At 37.1% G+C, this 18,396-nt stretch overlaps 2 protein-coding genes across 3 annotated transcripts; both read right to left on the reverse strand.

Annotated features, from left to right (window-relative positions):
* Positions 1-676: 676 nt before the first annotated feature.
* LOC137737558 (phospholipid-transporting ATPase 3) lies at positions 677-12,150 on the reverse strand. Of its 2 annotated transcripts, none has more exons than XM_068477079.2 (27): positions 11,712-12,150; positions 10,829-10,894; positions 10,332-10,393; positions 9,857-9,938; positions 9,545-9,655; positions 8,402-8,479; positions 8,173-8,269; positions 7,888-7,994; positions 7,475-7,540; positions 7,044-7,165; positions 6,811-6,916; positions 6,642-6,719; positions 6,433-6,549; positions 5,682-5,831; positions 5,420-5,524; positions 4,941-5,083; positions 4,530-4,631; positions 4,355-4,418; positions 4,053-4,265; positions 3,655-3,820; positions 3,456-3,535; positions 3,109-3,348; positions 2,380-2,601; positions 2,132-2,299; positions 1,646-1,996; positions 1,451-1,557; positions 677-1,350 (listed from the first exon to the last, which is right to left on the reverse strand). In XM_068477079.2, the coding sequence occupies exons 1-27, from the start codon at positions 11,883-11,885 to the stop codon at positions 1,053-1,055; spliced, it is 3,675 nt and encodes a 1,224-aa protein (XP_068333180.2). In that variant the 5' UTR covers positions 11,886-12,150; the 3' UTR covers positions 677-1,052. The 2 variants fall into 2 exon arrangements, with proteins under 2 accessions (XP_068333180.2, XP_088538346.1); XM_088682220.1 differs by having other exon boundaries at positions 8,402-8,451; positions 11,712-12,070.
* A 1,504-nt stretch (positions 12,151-13,654) lies between these two features.
* LOC137737446 (transcription factor BHLH089) lies at positions 13,655-16,882 on the reverse strand. The gene is made up of 6 exons (XM_068476922.2): positions 15,985-16,882; positions 15,537-15,737; positions 15,191-15,256; positions 14,874-14,942; positions 14,710-14,781; positions 13,655-14,149 (listed from the first exon to the last, which is right to left on the reverse strand). Exons 1-6 carry the CDS (start codon positions 16,318-16,320, stop codon positions 14,021-14,023), a joined length of 873 nt encoding a protein of 290 aa, XP_068333023.1. The 5' UTR covers positions 16,321-16,882; the 3' UTR covers positions 13,655-14,020.
* Between the last annotated feature and the right edge of the window lie 1,514 nt (positions 16,883-18,396).

Consider the following 18,396-nt stretch of genomic DNA (forward strand, 5'->3'; position numbering starts at 1 on the left):
GGATCAAAATAACAGCATCCCAAGAATCACATTCAAGGATCACATCCCTGCATCCCTCATCCCAAGCTATAGAAAGGCCCATGAAAACACCCCAAAGCTCAGCTTCCATGATGGTTCCTCTGCCCAAATTAGCAACAAATCCCTTAATCCAATCCCCTTCAGAATTGCGAATCAAACCTCCAGCACTTATGTGCCTAAATGGGTCATTACAACTCCCATCTGTATTGATTTTATATCTACCAATTGGCGGGTGGATCCAATGGATTGAGATGATTTGTCTAGGAGGCTTACTAGAAGAAAACTTGTTGGCATCATACCAATCCCTTGCAAATTGAAAAATGAACTTCTGGGGTGAGACAGGCAGTTGTTGACCATCATTGAAGACAAGATTGTTCCTCCCTTTCCAGCAATACCAGAGAGTTGAAGCAAAGATAAGGTTCCAGGGTAATCCATGTATGGTAGAACAGTGTGTCCTAAGATTTATGGCCATCCAACTCTGGAAATCAAGAGCAAAGGAATGGGCAACTTCAGGAGGGATTCCAACACCATTTCAAAAGGAAGGGGACTGCCTACTATACCTGAAAATATGATCCATTGATTCCTCAATATTAGGGCAGATTGAAATTTCCATTTTTAAGTCAAACTACATTATCGAGCCAGCGCACATTGAAGAATATGAGGCAAAAACCTTGAACATTATCGCAATCAATTGACAGAAGTTATAAGTTAGGGCTTCTTACAGCTCACATTACAAAAATGTGGGACGAATATACAACCTCGACCTTGAGCGAGAAAACAGTTCGTCATCAACAGCGAAAAATGGTCGAAATGCAGTTTCTCTTACACTGGAAGAGAATGCTCTTCTCTAAGTTGATTTAAATCATGTAAATGTACAACCAGGATATACCACTACAGTTTCTGAAGACGTAAAACAGATACTGGATATATCAAAAGAGCTAGAACTACGGGTGATATGGCACAGGGCTAATTACAAATTTTCCTACGCCGTGACGTCAAAATGATAATTTATACAAGAATCTTCTTAATCCAGTTTATTTCTTTTTCGCTGTTCTTTTCATGCTGGCTCTCCGAGCGACATCCCATGCTTTTTGAGGGGCATGGACTCCCAGCTGGGAAGCGAAAAATGATTCGTATCCAGGCGAGTCAAAAGCAAACCCTGTGTGTTTTGATACCTCCCGAGGGAGTTGAGCTATGGCAAAGCTCCTTGCCTCGGCTGGGGTGAGCTGGTTTCCGATTTCCAGTAAATCATCCCTGCTTCTACCTTCGGGCTCATGCCTGTGAATTTCCTGAATTATCTGATAATCGAAAGGGAAGAACCATCTCTGGATCCTGTATAACAAACCATCGGTTATTTCATCAATGATAAATGGAAAACCAACCCGTACCTATTGAAAAGCTGCAGATTGCAACAGAGATCTCATTTTCTTACCCTTGGTAAACGAAGTCGCCAAAAAGTGCAAAAACTGGGACTAGTAGAAGTGTCAGGTAGAAATAGAAGGTACTCATCAGGACATATATGACGTAATAAAGATTTCTCTGCAATAAAAATAAATAAGTTAAATATCTCAAATATTTCGATAAAAAACTCAAAGAACAAACCAAATACAAAGATAAAAGGACCAACCTTCTGGTCTATGATACAATATATGAAGATGAATATAAACCACGCTGCAAGGCTTCCTCCAACACTAATATAATGCCACCTTGTGATTGAATTGCACATCATAAGCAAACGAAAGTTGACTGTCACTACAACACAAGTAAAGGCCATTGTGCTGACATCCCAAAGTCCAAACATCTTTCCGGATGAGTTTTGACCACGATCACTTGATGAAGTGACAAAATAATAGAAGATTAAAGATTGGTAAACGGAGAAGAAAGCCCATACTGCCACAACCCTCCATTTAAAAAAGGCATTTCTTATTCCCTCCCTGTATAGTTCAGGGTACTTCTTGGAGAGGGCTGCACTCACATCCTGATAAAGAAAGTTGACACTCATAAAAAAGTTTATACGCCTCATCCACTAAAAAGGCAACGACCCAAATAATAATTTCTCCCAGACGCAATTTAAAAAAAAATGCATTATTGAGTGTATGGACAGATACAATACCTTGTCAAAAAGCCCAACGATGATTACAGGCAAGGCTGTGAATATGACATTATACAATGACTGAAACCAATCATCGTAGAATCTTTGACCAGAAAATCCAGTTTGAAAGGTGAACCAAAATTGAGTTAACGTGAATGTAAGATTCTTGTAAAAGAAGTATGTAACAACCTGAAAAATGCAATAAGATTTGTCAAGCTCGTGACCACACAATAGATGTTAAAGTTTTGGAAGTTGCAAGAAATCCATACCTTGCATAATCTAATATATGACCACCGTCCATGCACAAGCAGTAAATCAGTAAGAAAGCGGAACTGGGCAATAGCAAAATCACTAGCCATCACTGCTTGCATTCCCTCTTGCCCACTTATTCCAACGCCAACATGAGCAGCTTGGATCATGCTCACATCATTGGCACCATCACCAATGCTCAATGTTATCTTCTTTGCACCCTTTTTTACCATACTTGTCACCTGAAGACAGTGGCAATGCTTCAAGTGAACTACATAATTTCACTTTTAAAATATGAAACTTCTAAATATTATATATATTAGAGAGTCAAAATTTTAAGAACTAAAACTAGTTTCCTAATGCTTCTCTAGTGAAGCTATTCTTGAAGAAGTTGGGGTTCCACCCTAAAACCAATTGCCAATATGGGAGAGCCCAACTACTTATAAGCACATGCAAGGTCCCTCCTCTCATCAATGTGGAATTCATTCTCAACACACCCCCTCATGTGTGGTGAATTTCCAAGCCTAACACATGGACAACACAACTCAGGTGACATGGAGCACATGTGGCCATTTGACTTCACACGTGGGACAGCCTGCTCTGATACCATGAAAAAGTTGAGGATCCACTATAAAACCAATTGACAATATAGGGAGTAGCCCAACACATGATTCATAAAGGTTCTTGAATTCATAGGCTTATTACTCAAACACATAATGTTAAGAGTTGAAATCCATTGGAAAACTCACCTGTGCTTTCTGCAAAGGAGAAACTCGACAGCAAACAACTGAGTTACAATTCAAGCTCAAGTTGAGTAGCGTCACTCGTAGACTGGGGTCTAAGGCATACATCAAGCACTTCCCATCTATTACAAGTGCTAGTTTTGGTGCAGACACACTGTGAAGATAGTTTTGCGCTTCCTCGAGGCACCTGTTTAGGTCTTTTTTGACTTGTTCTTTAATGACACGTGCAATTTCCACTTGGTCTCCCTAACGCCAGAATCAGAATGTATTATGCAAATGGCAAATATCGTGGCTGATAGTGATTTTTAATGTATGTACAGGCTAAACGTGCAAGCTATATATTTTTTGCTTACCCTGTCCTCAACTTCTCTAATCACATCAGTTTCCGAACTGATAATAAACTGTTTCATTTCATTGTTGATCAAATTGCATGCTGCAGCAAATTTAAGAAAACAAAAGATAATGTTATCACAGAGAGAGAGAGAGAGAGAGAGAGAGAGAGAGAATGTGAAGGGAATAAAGAAGCCCCAGCTCTCATAAGATACCACTCACCATAAGCTATATTTATTGCAGTTTCCATCTTGTCCCCTGTTAGCACCCAAATCTTAATACCAGCTCTTGATAGAGTCTCTATGCAATTTGGGACTCCTTCTTGAAGCTTATCTTCGATGGCAGTGCATCCAATCAAAATGAGATCTTTCTCTATGATTTCTGCCACCTTCATTGATTTCAAAATAATTTTGCAATGATTTAATATCAACATCACTAAAAATAAACAATGAAATAGAGAGGAGGGGGCGGGGGTTGGTAAAACAAAAACGAAATGGATGCATAGAAGAATAAAACAGAAAACAACTCGAAGTAATAAAGCTAATGAAGTTATAACAGTTCACACCAAATCTAGAAAGTCACACCCCCTTACTACCAAAACCAGATTCAACAGAACATACCTCATCCAACTTCTTTTCACGGTCCCGTAGTGAGGATTTAGCCTGAATAAACTTCTCATTCCAGCTTTCATATGTATCAGGACTTAAATCTCTATAGGCCAAGCAAAGAGTACGTAATCCAGCAGATCCAAATAATTCCAAGTGTTCCCTAGATACTTTTTTCAAATCATCTTGTCCATCAGCCAATCTCTCGTAGATTACATTATCAGCACCCTATCAATAACAGGTTCCTGACTTAATGTCAATTTATTTGCCAACTGCTCAGCAATTTCATCGAATATAAAAGCCCAATAAGCTATTACCTTGCAGTACAAAACAAGCCTGCCATCTGTGTAACGGCATACAACAGACTGACGCTTCCTTGTACTAGTTAAGCAACAGATATGTAATAAATGTTAGGCAATCAACGATGAAATTATAAAAGTACCATGGCCCAAAAAATACAAGTGAACAAATGTGCTCAAGGACATAACCCACCTATTAAATTCAAGCACATTGAGAATCTCGTAAGACACACCTTGAACTGTACCAATTTTCTCAGTGTGAGATTCACGAACATATATCATCGTTGGTGTACGTCTGAGAAAAAAAGGAAGATATCAACCTTAAATAAGCTGGACTAATTGATAACAGCTCTCTCAAGGCACTTCTAGCAGAACCAGAAAAAAGAATGGAAAGCAACATTATTAGCACAAAAAAAATAAGAGACCCAATTCAAACAGTTGAAATATAGATCAGATGGAAACAAATTCATGGATCAAATAAAAATAGTTTGGTGTTATCTGATGTGACCAAACCGAACCTCCCTTCACACATCTGTCACTATGTGGTTTAAAAGTATGACAAATAGCAATCCCAGTCAATAGGACAGAAACGAGAAGTGTATACCTGTGAAAGAAGAAGCCGAAGTTCTTTGCAGCAATTACCAAAGCAGACTCATCAGGGGATGCAGCTTGATATGTGATTTTTTCTGGGGACTCTTCACCCTCAGGAAGCACTGTGTGACATATAGCAAGGCATCTGAAGAATTCCTACCAATAGAACAAAAACTATCAATAAAAGTATCAAAGCTAAGAATTTATGATATGCCTTCATGGTATGTCAGAGAATCAGAGATACACTAATTCAGTTGTCGTAAGAATAATTCTGTACGGAATTCCCTCAAAGAAAATAAACTTCCATAGACCCTAAAGACCATAAAACAAGATGGCAAGGAGAAAAACTACAACAGAGCGAAAACAGCTATCATAATCCCCCAAAACGAAAGGAGAAAAAGAACTTCCAACATTGAGCATGCTGCATGTAGCTCCACACCACAGTAATGATGAAGATATTTAAATATACTTCTAGCAAATAAAAAAATCTACCTTACAAAGATCAGGATTAGGCTCGTTCCTCCAACCTCCTCGCATAAGCTTAGGATCATCAAAGTTGAATCCCTTCTCATGGGCTGCATTGCCTGAATTGTAACCCTGTAGCGAAATCATAACTCCATTAAGAGGAAGATTTTTTCATTTAATATCTAACATAATTATATCATTTATATACACACACACACACACACACACACACACATACATACATGTATGTATGTATGTATGTACTACACAGAGAGAGAGTGAAATATACCTCAACAAGTTTTATACCATTCCGCTCTGCTATTCCCCTTTCAATTTCAGTGATACCAGTTCCATAGACCTCCCCTCCAATTGAACACTTAAAGAACTCCATCAAGTTTCGTGTTAGAGTTCCAGTTTTATCAGAAAAGATGTATTCCACCTGACCAAAGAATAGACTGTCACGGTGTCACCATCAACAAAAGCATTATAAGAGCAAATTGATAGAGATTTCAATAAAAACATTCCTCTGGGATACTAAAACAATGTAAATCTTTTCTAATTAGTAAATTGGTGTATACAACTACGTCGTATTTTTTAAAAAAATTCCTTTTTTCGAACACCTATTAATGATTCGTTGAATTGCACGTTTTTTAAAACTCCAATGTATAATACACGTATAATACATGCATGTACGTACTTTTCATGGTTAAACCACGTTATTTTCACACATTTTTCAATAATACATATAAAATTCACATATTCTACCGTACTTTTAAAATATTTTTTAATAGAAAAAGTAAATAAATAAATTTTAAATTTTAAAAATTGGCCCAATTTTTAAATAACAAAGTTGCCTAATAATACAATTATGTTCTTTTCACGTACTATACCCGTTCCGTATTTTACTAACTATGATAAATAGTAATATTAGAATATAAAGTAAACGAAAATAGTAACAAATAATTGTTTTTCCTAGAATAAATTAGCGAGAAAAAAACTTTGTGCTCCACAATTAAAATGCCAATATGGGATTAACTTACCTGTCCAAGTTCTTCATTCAAATTTGACGTCCTAGCCAAGGCAGGGGTATTGCTTTCAAAATGGTACATACGCAAGTCATTATTGATATATTGGGTAGACTGGATAAATTTGATCATCTGCAATGGATAAAATAATTTTAATAGAATTTTCAACCCATCAAAAAAGTATTAAATAGCAAGCAGCTGCAGTGTCGAGTGAAGAAACTTGCCTCAATGGAAACATAAAGAGAAATAGGGATTATTGTTGAGTACAGAGTAATGAGGGTAAACATCGTCAGAATGATAACCTATAAGACCAATAAACAACATAAGCAAAAAGAAATAGTACAACATGAATCAATCTCTACAGCAATTGTTCTGCTGAAGCTAGAATGTTACCAGAAAACGGTTATTAGGGTCAAACGAGCTGTATGCCATTGCCGAGTCGCCGCTCTTTTTTCCCCAGAGACCTAAGTAGTAGTACTTGTGGTTGATGAATACACCACTATAGAATTACATAAACCAGAAACATCATCATGATACGGAAAAATTATGTAAAGAATTTGAGTGGTAATATAATAAATTCCAAAGGAAAATACACAATCAAATTACTGGATAGCATATTCTCGCACCTGCCGATAGCTCCAATCAAACACAACGTAAAGAGAAAAGCAAAAAGCGCGAGTATAAGTTTGTCAAGTTTCCTCTCCAGTGTACTTCTTTTCGAAGGAACATTCATGGCATTCATCATAACCTGCAATAACCAAAATAGAAAATTATCAATAGTTCACAAGTATGGACAGAAAATACAAAAACAAGAGGGAGGTACCAATAGAATAAGAGGAATGGGACAAGTAAAAGAAGCATGTGTAAGACAATAGCACAAAAGTACTTTTTCTGAAAGAGAATCCAAGTCACAAACATCTACTGAAGTAAGAACACTGACGGACAAAGAAGGCAACTAATCCAAGAATTCATGTTTACTACACTCTACATATGTAAACATAAAGGGTGGGAGTTAAAAATAGAGGCATTTAATTTACTCCACTTCATGACAACATACCTTGGTTTCATGACCTGTAAATATAACAGTCGCAAAAATGTACTCAGTATTCCTGAGACTGCAACCCTGTAAAAACATAGCAAAGTCCCAATTCCAATGAGTTTCCCAGGTCAGTTTCACAAGTGGATACGAGAGCAAAATCAAATCAAATAAACGATACAAGACCATTATGGATCAATAACACAAAGATTAACATAATTCACAATTCTATAACTATTAGTGAAGCAAAAAAATTCATGCAGACCAACTAGTTCCATAGAAAATTGAAATGCAAGATAGTAATACATAGACCATTTTTATCAGCTGCAAGAGTAACTTTACATAAAAAAAAAATGGGCGCAAAATCCAAGGGAAAATATTAAAATCACGTTCTAAAATAAATTCCAATACTGAGAAACAAAAAGACATCATACTCGTAGCAGAATTTGGTTTGGAGATAGAGGTAATGTCTGCTTGTCAATAATGAGATTTCCAGTGTAGGTGTACAAAGAATTGTTAGGTTGTTCACACTGCACTTCTCCTGCAATGAATTAAACGTTCATCACAACCGCAACAAATGACTCGTCAATTTAGCAATCAAATTTCATACCCATCGCATTTAACAAGATTACTTGGATCATTGTTTGAAGCACACTCAAGTATATGAATGTACAATTCTAAAGACTTGCTGAACGGCAGGTTAACAGGAAATACTAAACCTTTGAATTCAGATGCTTTCTCAGGAGTCGAGTAATCCCAAGTCTTTTCTAATGCTTTTCTGATCTTCAAATTAGTTTCCCCATCCAAATTTGCAGTCTGTTACAAAAACAAAAACAAAAAAAGGAAAAGATTTTTCTTATTATTTATTTCAAAAAAGGGTGACTCCATCCATGTCAAACATGCATGACTGAATATTCAAAAACTAAAAGATATGAAAGAATCAAGAACCTCAATGTAGCAGACACCATCTGGGTTTGTACCAGCAAGAAAAAGCAGATCTGCAGGGAAATATCCGTTCTGCTTAATCTAAAACCAATACAAAACATCAGCTTCTAGGTAGTGCCAGATAACATTCTTTTTTTAATGGAAACAACATGCAAATGTACGACAGAACAACTCAAACGTTTAAAAGAAAGACAGCAAACATCCAAGACAATATGAATCAATTATCTTCTGATTGCTACAAAAAAATCATCATGACCATATAAAGCATTACTCAATTCCATGTTTCTAAAACTTTGGACAGCAAGGGGGGAGAAATGAAAGTTACTAGTAATGGGAATTTCCAACCTTCTTAGCCATCACAAGACCAAGTTTATTTAAACACGTCATCACAATGAAGAGTTACCATTCAAGAGAACTTCCAACCAATTCAACTATCGTATGATCATGTTTGGACACATCATCAACATGACAATACCTCTCCAATAGCAACAATCTCTATTCTGCTGTAGTGCCAATTCAACTATTGCATAATTATTTACGCACACATCATCAACATGCCAACAAGACCATGCATCGGCTGGACGACAGCACTTAGTAGTTTCTATCTCCCACCACCCTTGTTGCCACAAAGAAGAATCAACTCCCACAGAGCTGGGTTGTCAAAAGCGCCAATAGTCATGGAGACTTGTTTATCCATAGAAAAATCTCAAAACATAATATGACATAGCAAAACCTCCCAATACAAAGCAAAGTCTCTAATGAAGGAAGCTCGGATACGATAATTCACAAGCCCTTAAAGTTCTATCACAATGGCAGGCAAATGAGCCATAAACAATGATGGGAATAGAAGATAAATGAATAATATGACAAACTCGAGAAAAATAATCAGCAGAAAATAAATAGATGCACCATAAGGTGAAAACGACATGATGCTCAAATGCTTATATGATAAATGGGAATTATTTTTCCTGCCCCAGGGTTGGGTGGGTAATGTTTTATAACATACAACAACCATCATCATCCACAGGAGTTACAACCAATATCCATGTTACAGCATAACACAATAACCTTATAGAAGTGCCTATATCATATTATGGCACATCAAATGCATATCCATAAGGAAACATAAGTAAGCAGTACACTCACCCTGACAATATCTCCAACCTGCAACTTTTTCCAGGGAATACTTTCCCATTTCTGATCTTGCAAGACATCGACAGAAGCATTATTTATGGTCATATCATTCTGGAAGCGCTTCTGTTTAACATAAATTCAAAATAAAAAGGTACATAGTTATTCATTCGTCCTCGCTTTCATACTTAACTGCATAAATGATAGATAAAACTTCACACCGCAGCTATCACAGAGAGAAAAGGTTGATATTGGCAATACAGAAAAACAAAAAATGCTATACTAAAAATCAAGGTTGCATGATATAATAGGCAGACTGGTACTCACCCAATCCTCAAATGCTTCCTTAACAAGAGAAACAAAAAGCACCAAACTCAGAGGGACCACATTGGTTACAGGATGCACAGGACTGCAATATTAGACACACTTGAAAACGTTATGCTTAGAATTGTAACAATTATTAGTATTATAAATTAATTTATTACAGGTGAATCAACTGTAGTCAGTACCCTTTCATATTCAGAGATGCCAAAGCAAATTTGTAAGCAATATTTCCAAAGTGCACGTAAGTGTGTTAATAACAAAACAAAGAACCCAAACTGAAGAAAAATAGGGTGCACACATCGCTCTTTTTATTTTCAGAAACTTAAACAAACTTCCACTTCAAAATGTGTGTAACTGAATGCGAAAAATAAACAAATAACATTGGCATCTCCTCTACTGAGGTGCATTTTCCACTTCATACACGTTTTCCTGTTAAGACCTTATAAAACAAGTACCAAACCAAATAAAGTTAACATACCTGATTGGCGTTGTTGATAGAATTGAGATCGTCAGAAAGTAGAGGTTAGCTACCCTCCTGAACTGTCAGTGTAAACACAATTTCTCAGGACCATGACAAAATAAAATCATAGGTATTGGCAACTCTAGTCAAGTTGTTTATGCATAACCCATAGCAAAATGATACTCCTACACTTCATCACAACAAAAAAAGAAGATAAGCTTCGAACTGCATCAGCAAGCAGGCTGATTGAAAACTAAAATCAAATTCATTGAAATTGCCCTTAATTTTAAGATTTCCAACTTTATCTACCAAGGGAATGCATCTCCTATAAACTTTTCTTATCCATCCAGTCTAATTTTCAGTACTTAAAAACAACCATAATAAGATTTAGAACACAAGCTCTGGTTCCAACTTGTCATTAGGTTGGGTCAGAAATTGCCGCACCGAATCATATAATAATTTTAAATTCTAATATAATCATATTCATCCACGTAGTTTGGAGGCATGTGAATTACCTGTTCAAAGAGTCCTTTCGGCAAAAATGTAATGAAGTTGTACTTTGTAGTCGATATGGAATTCCCCTGGAACAATTGAACGCATAATAAATAAAACCAAATACAAACAAAATGAAGTAAGATTTAAAGTGGCAGATAACAGGACATAGATTACATATCCTATATGTTTATACTCATAAACCTGTCGATGGCACATGGTGGAGGTAAAACAAAATCCTGACAACATCCACTGTGCTAGAAACATATTCTAAATTCTGAGAATGCCATATCCTAATCTTCTGTTCTACGATCCAGATGAAAAGTGGGCAGCTAACAATCTACAAAGCATAACACTACGACTCAATCGACAACAACGAGTTTACCCACATTGATGCTTCTATAGAGGCTGACAATCTTTCTCGCCTATTTATATTCCTTTTTGTTGTTAGCAAATTTTAAGAGTTGAATTAATTAATTAAAAAAGCACAAACAATCGAAGGAGCTTAAATTTACTTCCACAACAGCATTGTGGTTTGTATGAACATTGGTCATTCCTTGGAACCATGAGGAAGCTCCATTAAGCATAAAAAGCATTTTTATTGAATTTTTTTTCCGTTACAGAAACCCTAATCTCTTCAATTCCACACTATCCATAAAAAAACCAACAATAATTAACCACAACTAATTCAACAGAAAAAAAAATAACGAAGGTAAAGAAACGGACGTTATCGAACTACGTCAGTGAAGTTCCAATATTCCTGGAGGATAAATTAACAATCCAACATTTCAATTCCAATGATCATTCTAAATTCCGCCATATTTTCTCAGCAACCAAACAGAAAAATAAAAAAATGAGTGAACGGAGAATAAGACGACAAAAAGTAGAAAAATTCGGGTCACCAACCGAGAATCTGACGGGAATGTTAGCCTCGCGATCGTTGCAGAAAATCGTGCGGTGACCCGGCGCCTGTGGCTGGACTCTTCCGAGTCGAACGGTCGACGTGCGCCCGGGCGGCAAACTCGAATTGCGACCACCGCCCAGCCTCGCTCCTCTGGAGGACCGATTCCATCCACTCATCTTCGGCCCGATCGGAACTCAAACGACGAGTCGCTTCCAACGAATACTCTCCGATCGGCCCCTCAATCGTCTCCTCCCCTATTTCTCGGCGGTAAACGGTGGTTCAAAACGCTTCGTCGTACGGAGCCAGAGGAAGTGCATGCGGTATTCAACGGCCTTTCAAACATGCTTTCATTTTTCCTCCCTTTTTTTCTTTTTCTTTTTTCTTTTTCTTGTAGACCGCGAATTGGGTAATTTCCTCAGCGCGAGTACTCTCTGCGCGTATGTGGCGAGATCTGGCGGGCTTTCTACATATGGTGACCGGTGCGGAAACAAGGAAAGTAGAGCGACTGTGACTTGACGCGCGAGTGAGAGCGTGGTGTTTGGAGGGTCAATACTATAAAGCGCAAAGCGGGACCTGGTTCGGATTATATCGGATATATTTCTATGCGGCGTCGTTTGGTTCGCCGTGGGTGAATGTAACGGTTACTGGAGAGTCGAAAGAAGACGCGCGTCTGGGGGCGGTTGACAGACGTTAGATTTTATGGGGCACATTTTAGGGTTTAATATCATTTTTAATAAGAAGCTTTAATACCTTTTTTCACCCTTTTTGTTTTTGTCTCTATTACACAATTAAATTCTTTTTTTTTTTGTCCCTATTACAATTTTTTTTTTCTTCGAAAGATCGAAATTTATTAAAATTTATATATGAAATGTCACATATGTATCTTTTGCTAAAATATTAAAAAGAAATTTTGAACTTAATTCATCAAGGTCAAATCTCTTGTCATGCTTAACTACGACCTAATATTACATTTAGTAAACTTACTATTTAGTATAATTTTCTACTCATGTTCATTTGACTCGACTGAAAATGTCAAGGAAACCATTACGTTGGCTATGGTTATTTTTGTCTACAATTTGTTACGAAAACCTTATCTTAAATTTCATGAAACCTCAATTAAATAAAAGCATTCGTTTTTGCATTTGGTTATCAGAAGATTACTGTAGATGTGATGGTGTTTAACGGTAGTTTGGGAACATATGGGGTGTTCTTAGAAAAAATTAATTTTTATAACAATATTATTGCTAACTTATTATGAGGCTAATCATACCCTTTTTGTTTAGCATAGATATTATCGTTTGTTAAAAAAAAAAAAAACAATATATAGATAAAAGTGGCGGATTCGTGGCACCACTTTTTTACATAACTTTTGGCACACGTTTTGTGGGGTCCACTCTGGAATGTACTTTAACAATCTGAACCGTGTTTCTTGCAAGAAAATTAGACAAATCCAAAACCCTTAAGATATTCATTTGTAGTGAAGAAAATTGACGAATACGATTTTACTAAAAAAACCCTAAACCCATTATTTAACAATCAGATGGTTTCGGATTTGATGATTTTTGGTAGACATGATTTTTAAGGGAATACATAAAAAGATAGATAGTTCAAATCGTTGAAATACATTACGAAGTGAATTCCATAAAAAAGTGTGCCAAAAATTATGTAAAAAAATAGTGACATTGATCCGTTCCCATAGATAAAAATTGAGATGACCTTAAATAAGAAGTGGGGTTCAAATTGACACTCTTCTCTTTTATTTGTTACGAGGCCAACTTCTTTCTGCAATTTTTGTTTTGTTGGGCTTTGGGCCTAATAAATGTCTCCATTTTCTTTCTTAACAGGCCCAACAAATGTATTTACATCGAATTAAAGGATGGTAGCTTAAGTTGTAAACTTCATCAAAACATTAAAGCCTAGCAAGAAAATGGACGTCCAGAGAGCAGAGGCTTAATTAATTTTATTTAATTAATGTAGTTTCAGCTTAATAACAAATCATCAATGTTCTAACAACGTTTACACAAGACGTGGGAGCATATGAAATATAGAACACGCATCATTCTTTAACAAGAACGTCACTAATTGCCCCCGGGGTATTCGCTTCGGTATTTATACGGGGAAGAATGTGTATCCTGCCATAGGGATGATATACGAAGTTCGAAGTTCGAAGTTCGAAGTTCGATTTTCCGACACGCGAACAGATGGAGATGTTCGTTGATTTAACATAATGCAGTATACTTTTTCAACAGCTACTGAAGGAGGAAGCGTTCCCTTTGCGCTTTTATTCCCAATTTAAGACGAGTTTTCTAGGCTATGTTGCTCTATCGAAACCACCACCAACCTGCATATGCAACCACTCGGGTGAATTGCCGCGGCTATAATCCCTTGGAGGCTGTGTACCGAAAGCCATTGAAGCAGCATCGAATGTTTGTTGACCGAACTGAAACAATACAAATTGATCCGTTATGAGAATGACAGTTCATAAAATAGAGGAATGAATCAAATCCCACCAACACATCTGTATTTTTCATCTTTTGTTTCTTAACTCATGGATTCCTATTTTAATCGACACGCCTAGCTTCATCAAAGAGCAATGCGTGTGGATCTCAAGATTCTCAACGAAGTTCTGATGAAAGAGTACGAAAACTGTGGTCTTCAAAACACAGAAATGTGGTCTTCCCTCGTTAAAACAGACAACGATGGATAACAACACAGACGCACAACCTCACATCAAGTAAAGAAGTACTTGAGGAACTTTTGGTTGTCCTCTTGCTTCGGTTTTACTTTACCGATTTTCAAATAAGACTAAACATAGAACATCAGCTGACATGTATACGTTCAGCCTGATGAATTTCATGTGTGCAATAATACATGGCACATGGAAAAAAGTTGCAAAAAGAAAACAAGAAGGTACTATATAATGAAGCGTTCGAAGAAAGAAAAAAGCGACGTGAAAGTGATTCTAAACTCCAACAACTGCACATAATCTTATGGACTTACCTCTTTAGAAGGAAACGCCTCAATGCCGGGGTTCATTCTTGTATTAACTGCTTCAAGCTTCATCGACAGGAACTGCAACATCCCAAACATTGATAGTGCTCGAGCATAAGTTTACATGTCGAAAAATTCATCGTAAAAATGAAGAACAATTGCAAGATTCATACCTCAACCTGACGCTGTAGCGATTGGACGTAATTAATTATCTCATCAAGCACCAGTGCTTTTCCAATAACCTGAATCAGATAGCATACTGTAATCAGCAGTTTTCTACCATGTTAATCCAAGGCTCAAAAAAAACTCAATAGTACTGATGCAGACTAGGAGATAAATTTACGCAAAAACACGAAAAAAATCAACTCAGTAAAAAAAAAAAAAATCGAAAAAAAATCTGTGAGGCGATTTCTAACACATTGAGATGCAACTGGGTATTGACTAGTAGATGAATATATGAAAAGTATGGGCACACCATACCGTACCGTACCTTATTACAACCAGGGACCAGATCCTGGAGAATTTTCATCCTCTCGCTTATCTTCTCTCTTCTAGCCTGTCCACCACATATTTCCAAATTTTCATTCAGTACTTATCATTTAATAGCTCAAGAAGATTGTTCGAAAATTCTTCAAAAATCGACGATGAAGTTATGTGAACAAAAGGTAACTATTATGGATTATACATGCTTGATTTGTGTCCCGTTTCTCGAATTATATCCCTTAATATAAGGTAGCTGAAAATAACAGCGCTAGAGTTTAATCTCCGCCCTGTAAATTAGAGTAGTTTAAAATATTATTCGAAAATAAAGGACTTGGACAATTGACGTAAATTACTCTTTCTGCAAGACTGTGGCTATCAGTAGCTTGACCCCTTCTAGCTCGGACATGTATGTAGTCCTGCTTAGGCGGATCAGGCAGCTGAGCATTTGGCTCCGCCGGCTTGCCTGAACTGGTTTCCGCTTCGGCTTTCGACTCACGGGCACTCTCATCTCTGCATCTAGGCGATGCTTTAAGCCGTTTCCCATCACAATCACTCTGCCAACACAAAATTTGGACCAAAAATATGCAGATTTAGAAATTGTTCAATTAAAGAAATGGCCTATTTCCAATCACAGATGTGCAGATTTAGAAATTTCAAATAAAATCATTAGAAATTTCAAAGAAAATCACTTTAGAACAAACAGTAAACAGAAATAGTTTGCTATAATTAGCAAAAAGCTAATCCGAGTTTAAGCAATTATACAATTGAATTATATATTGAATGAAGGAAAAATATAAATACCACGCCAATATGGCCACTGCTTTTGGGAGACTCGGCGTCGGCGTCAGGCCTTTTCCTCGAGGCACCGCCATGTCCGCCGCCGTGGTTGCCTCGGTGGTCCAAGCTCATCGTATTCGGATCACTATCGGCCAAGACGTCCCGAATCGCGCCCGAGACGTCCCCAAACTGCGCGAAACTCTGCGAGAAGTTCGGCCTCCGCAGCCCCAACGCTCCTCCGGAATCTCCGGCGCTCGCGCCGCTTCCATTCATCGGGAACTCCCAGATCTCCGAGAGATTAAACGACGTCGCATTGGCGTTAGGGAACAAGCACTCGTTGACGAGCGCCGGCGGATCCATTTTCACACTCCGATACGGTTTAAGTTCGGGTTTGGATTCGGATTAACGTTTGCATTCGCCGGATTCAAATAGTAAGTTCAAACAAATCTCAAAGTCGAATGGGAGGTCGCAACAAGTAGAGAGAGAAAGCGGAGAGAGATGTAGAGAGAGAAAGTGTTTGGTGCTGTGCGTGATCTCCTTGGACAGTGGAGGTCGTTGGTGCGCACTGCGCCTACTGCGTACTGGAGAGTTTTACTCTTTCTTTTCTCTCTCCACTGCGCCTCTCCTCGTCTTCCTCCACGCAAAGAACTTGTTTTTTCATCGACAGCGGCCTCGGGAGCTGCGAAACGAAGTCGCTTACGGTGAGAGCTTTTATCGCAGCCTCCAGCGTTTCTCTGTCCCTTTCTTCTCTCTCACTATTCCTTATGTAAACCTTCACTTCCCTTCTCCACCGTCCGATCAAAGTGCAATCCCAGTCAATCACACTGACGGTGGGGAGGCATTTTGATCAATAATCATACGGTCACGTACACGAATGCATTGCCTTACTGTTGATACTACAATCCCACGTACTCATTGAAACGGATCATCACAATAACGGTGAATCTTAAGTTGTCTCACTGTTGTTAGGTTGTTAGAGCTAGTTTGGTACTGAGGTGATTCTGAAAAAAAGCTGCTATAAAAAAAAGCTGGGAGCTGTTTTTGTGTTTGGTAAACACCCAGCTTCAGCTTTTTTTCACAGTTTTGGGTGAAAAAAAACCAAAAACAAGAAGTTGCCAAACCCAGCTTTGAAAAACCGGTTTTTTTTCACATCTGTTTTACATAAAAGTTTACCAAATACTCTAATACTGCTTTTTTTTTTCAAAAGCACTTTTACAAAAAAGTTTACCAAACACTCTGCTGCTTTATTTCACAGCTGCTTATTCTCACAGCACAGCAGAAACAACTTTTTTTCAAAGCACAGCAATACCAAACCAGCCCTTAGTCACGTATTACAATAAAAATGGAGGACGAAATTATATGTCACTAATGTATGTATTCAAGTTGAGTACGAAACTACAAGTGTTGATTTAAACGCTCTCAATGGCTTGTGTTACAATACTCTTACAACTCATGTATAATATTACTAAATAAATTCACGTATTATAACATGAATTAATCATTAATACCCACTAATGATGTAATAACTGCACTGAAAAACTTATTGACACAAGGAAAATGCGTATCTTTTTACGAGCAACTTACATATGAATAAAAACTTTATATAAAGTATTGTATTATTAGATTGAAACACCACTATAAACAAAAACTTACACATAAGATGTTTTTGTGACTCGTAAAATAACAAGTTAGTCACAATGTAATCTTATAAATTTTGTAACCTTCTTAATAAATCTTGTAGTGTTTTTTTATTTTCAATAATATTTGTAGTGTTATAATATGTTTGCTCGTTCGTCGTTGTGCTTACTCTGATTTTCAACTTGGAGTCAAGCTCCAGTTTTCTCTAGCTACCTCCAAGTACAAGTTCAATGTAGTCTCTTGTTTGAGATCTCGGGTCACGATATGTTGATTATTATGTGCATGGATTAGGCTTGTTTAATGCTTGATTAACGTAGCTTATGATCTCCTAAAAGGTGGGTTAGTGGGTTTTCTATAGTTTAATCATTGTTATGATTATGATGTGTGTTAAAGGTGTAATTAATATTAAAGAATTGACTAATCTATAATTTTAGATTTGGTTAGAGGAGAATTGGACCAATTTTGGAAGCTTGGACAGCATGGAGGCCCAGCCTTCGCTGGCCTATCACCGTCATCATTGTTTCCCAAAAAGGAAATATAGTTCTTAAAAAAATAAAATTAGATGCTTTTTTTTTCTTTTTTTTTTTAAATTAATCTCGAACTCAATCTTTAACCAAATATTTACATCATGAATATCCAAATATCCAATCACAATATTTGATGTAATTGTTTAGTTGTTTTAAATGATAGACGTACGTAGAATTTGAACATAAGAATTTCCTTCAATATCATAAAAATTATGTGTCTCTAGATCAAATGTCCATTTGTAAAGTGTGTCACATATTTTAACCAAATGAT

This window comes from Pyrus communis, chromosome 13, assembly GCF_041283825.1.
Source record: "Pyrus communis isolate YQ-2024b chromosome 13, ASM4128382v1, whole genome shotgun sequence".
Lineage (NCBI taxonomy): Eukaryota > Viridiplantae > Streptophyta > Magnoliopsida > Rosales > Rosaceae > Pyrus > Pyrus communis.

Excerpts from the sequence above, each read along its gene's own strand:
- LOC137737446 (XM_068476922.2), bottom strand. The coding sequence starts at position 16,320 with ATGGATCCGCCGGCGCTCGTCAACGAGTGCTTGTTCCCTAACGCCAAT. Across the intron at positions 15,738-15,984 it reads GCAGTGGCCATATTGGCGTG|AGTGATTGTGATGGGAAACG; the intron begins GTATTTATATTT and ends TTGTGTTGGCAG. Across the intron at positions 14,150-14,709 it reads AGGCGTTTCCTTCTAAAGAG|TTCGGTCAACAAACATTCGA; the intron begins GTAAGTCCATAA and ends GTATTGTTTCAG.
- LOC137737558 (XM_068477079.2), bottom strand. The coding sequence starts at position 11,885 with ATGAGTGGATGGAATCGGTCCTCCAGAGGAGCGAGGCTGGGCGGTGGT. Across the intron at positions 5,525-5,681 it reads ATGGTATAAAACTTGTTGAG|GGTTACAATTCAGGCAATGC; the intron begins GTATATTTCACT and ends ATTTCGCTACAG. Across the intron at positions 5,084-5,419 it reads CTAATCCTGATCTTTGTAAG|GAATTCTTCAGATGCCTTGC; the intron begins GTAGATTTTTTT and ends TTCTATTGGTAG.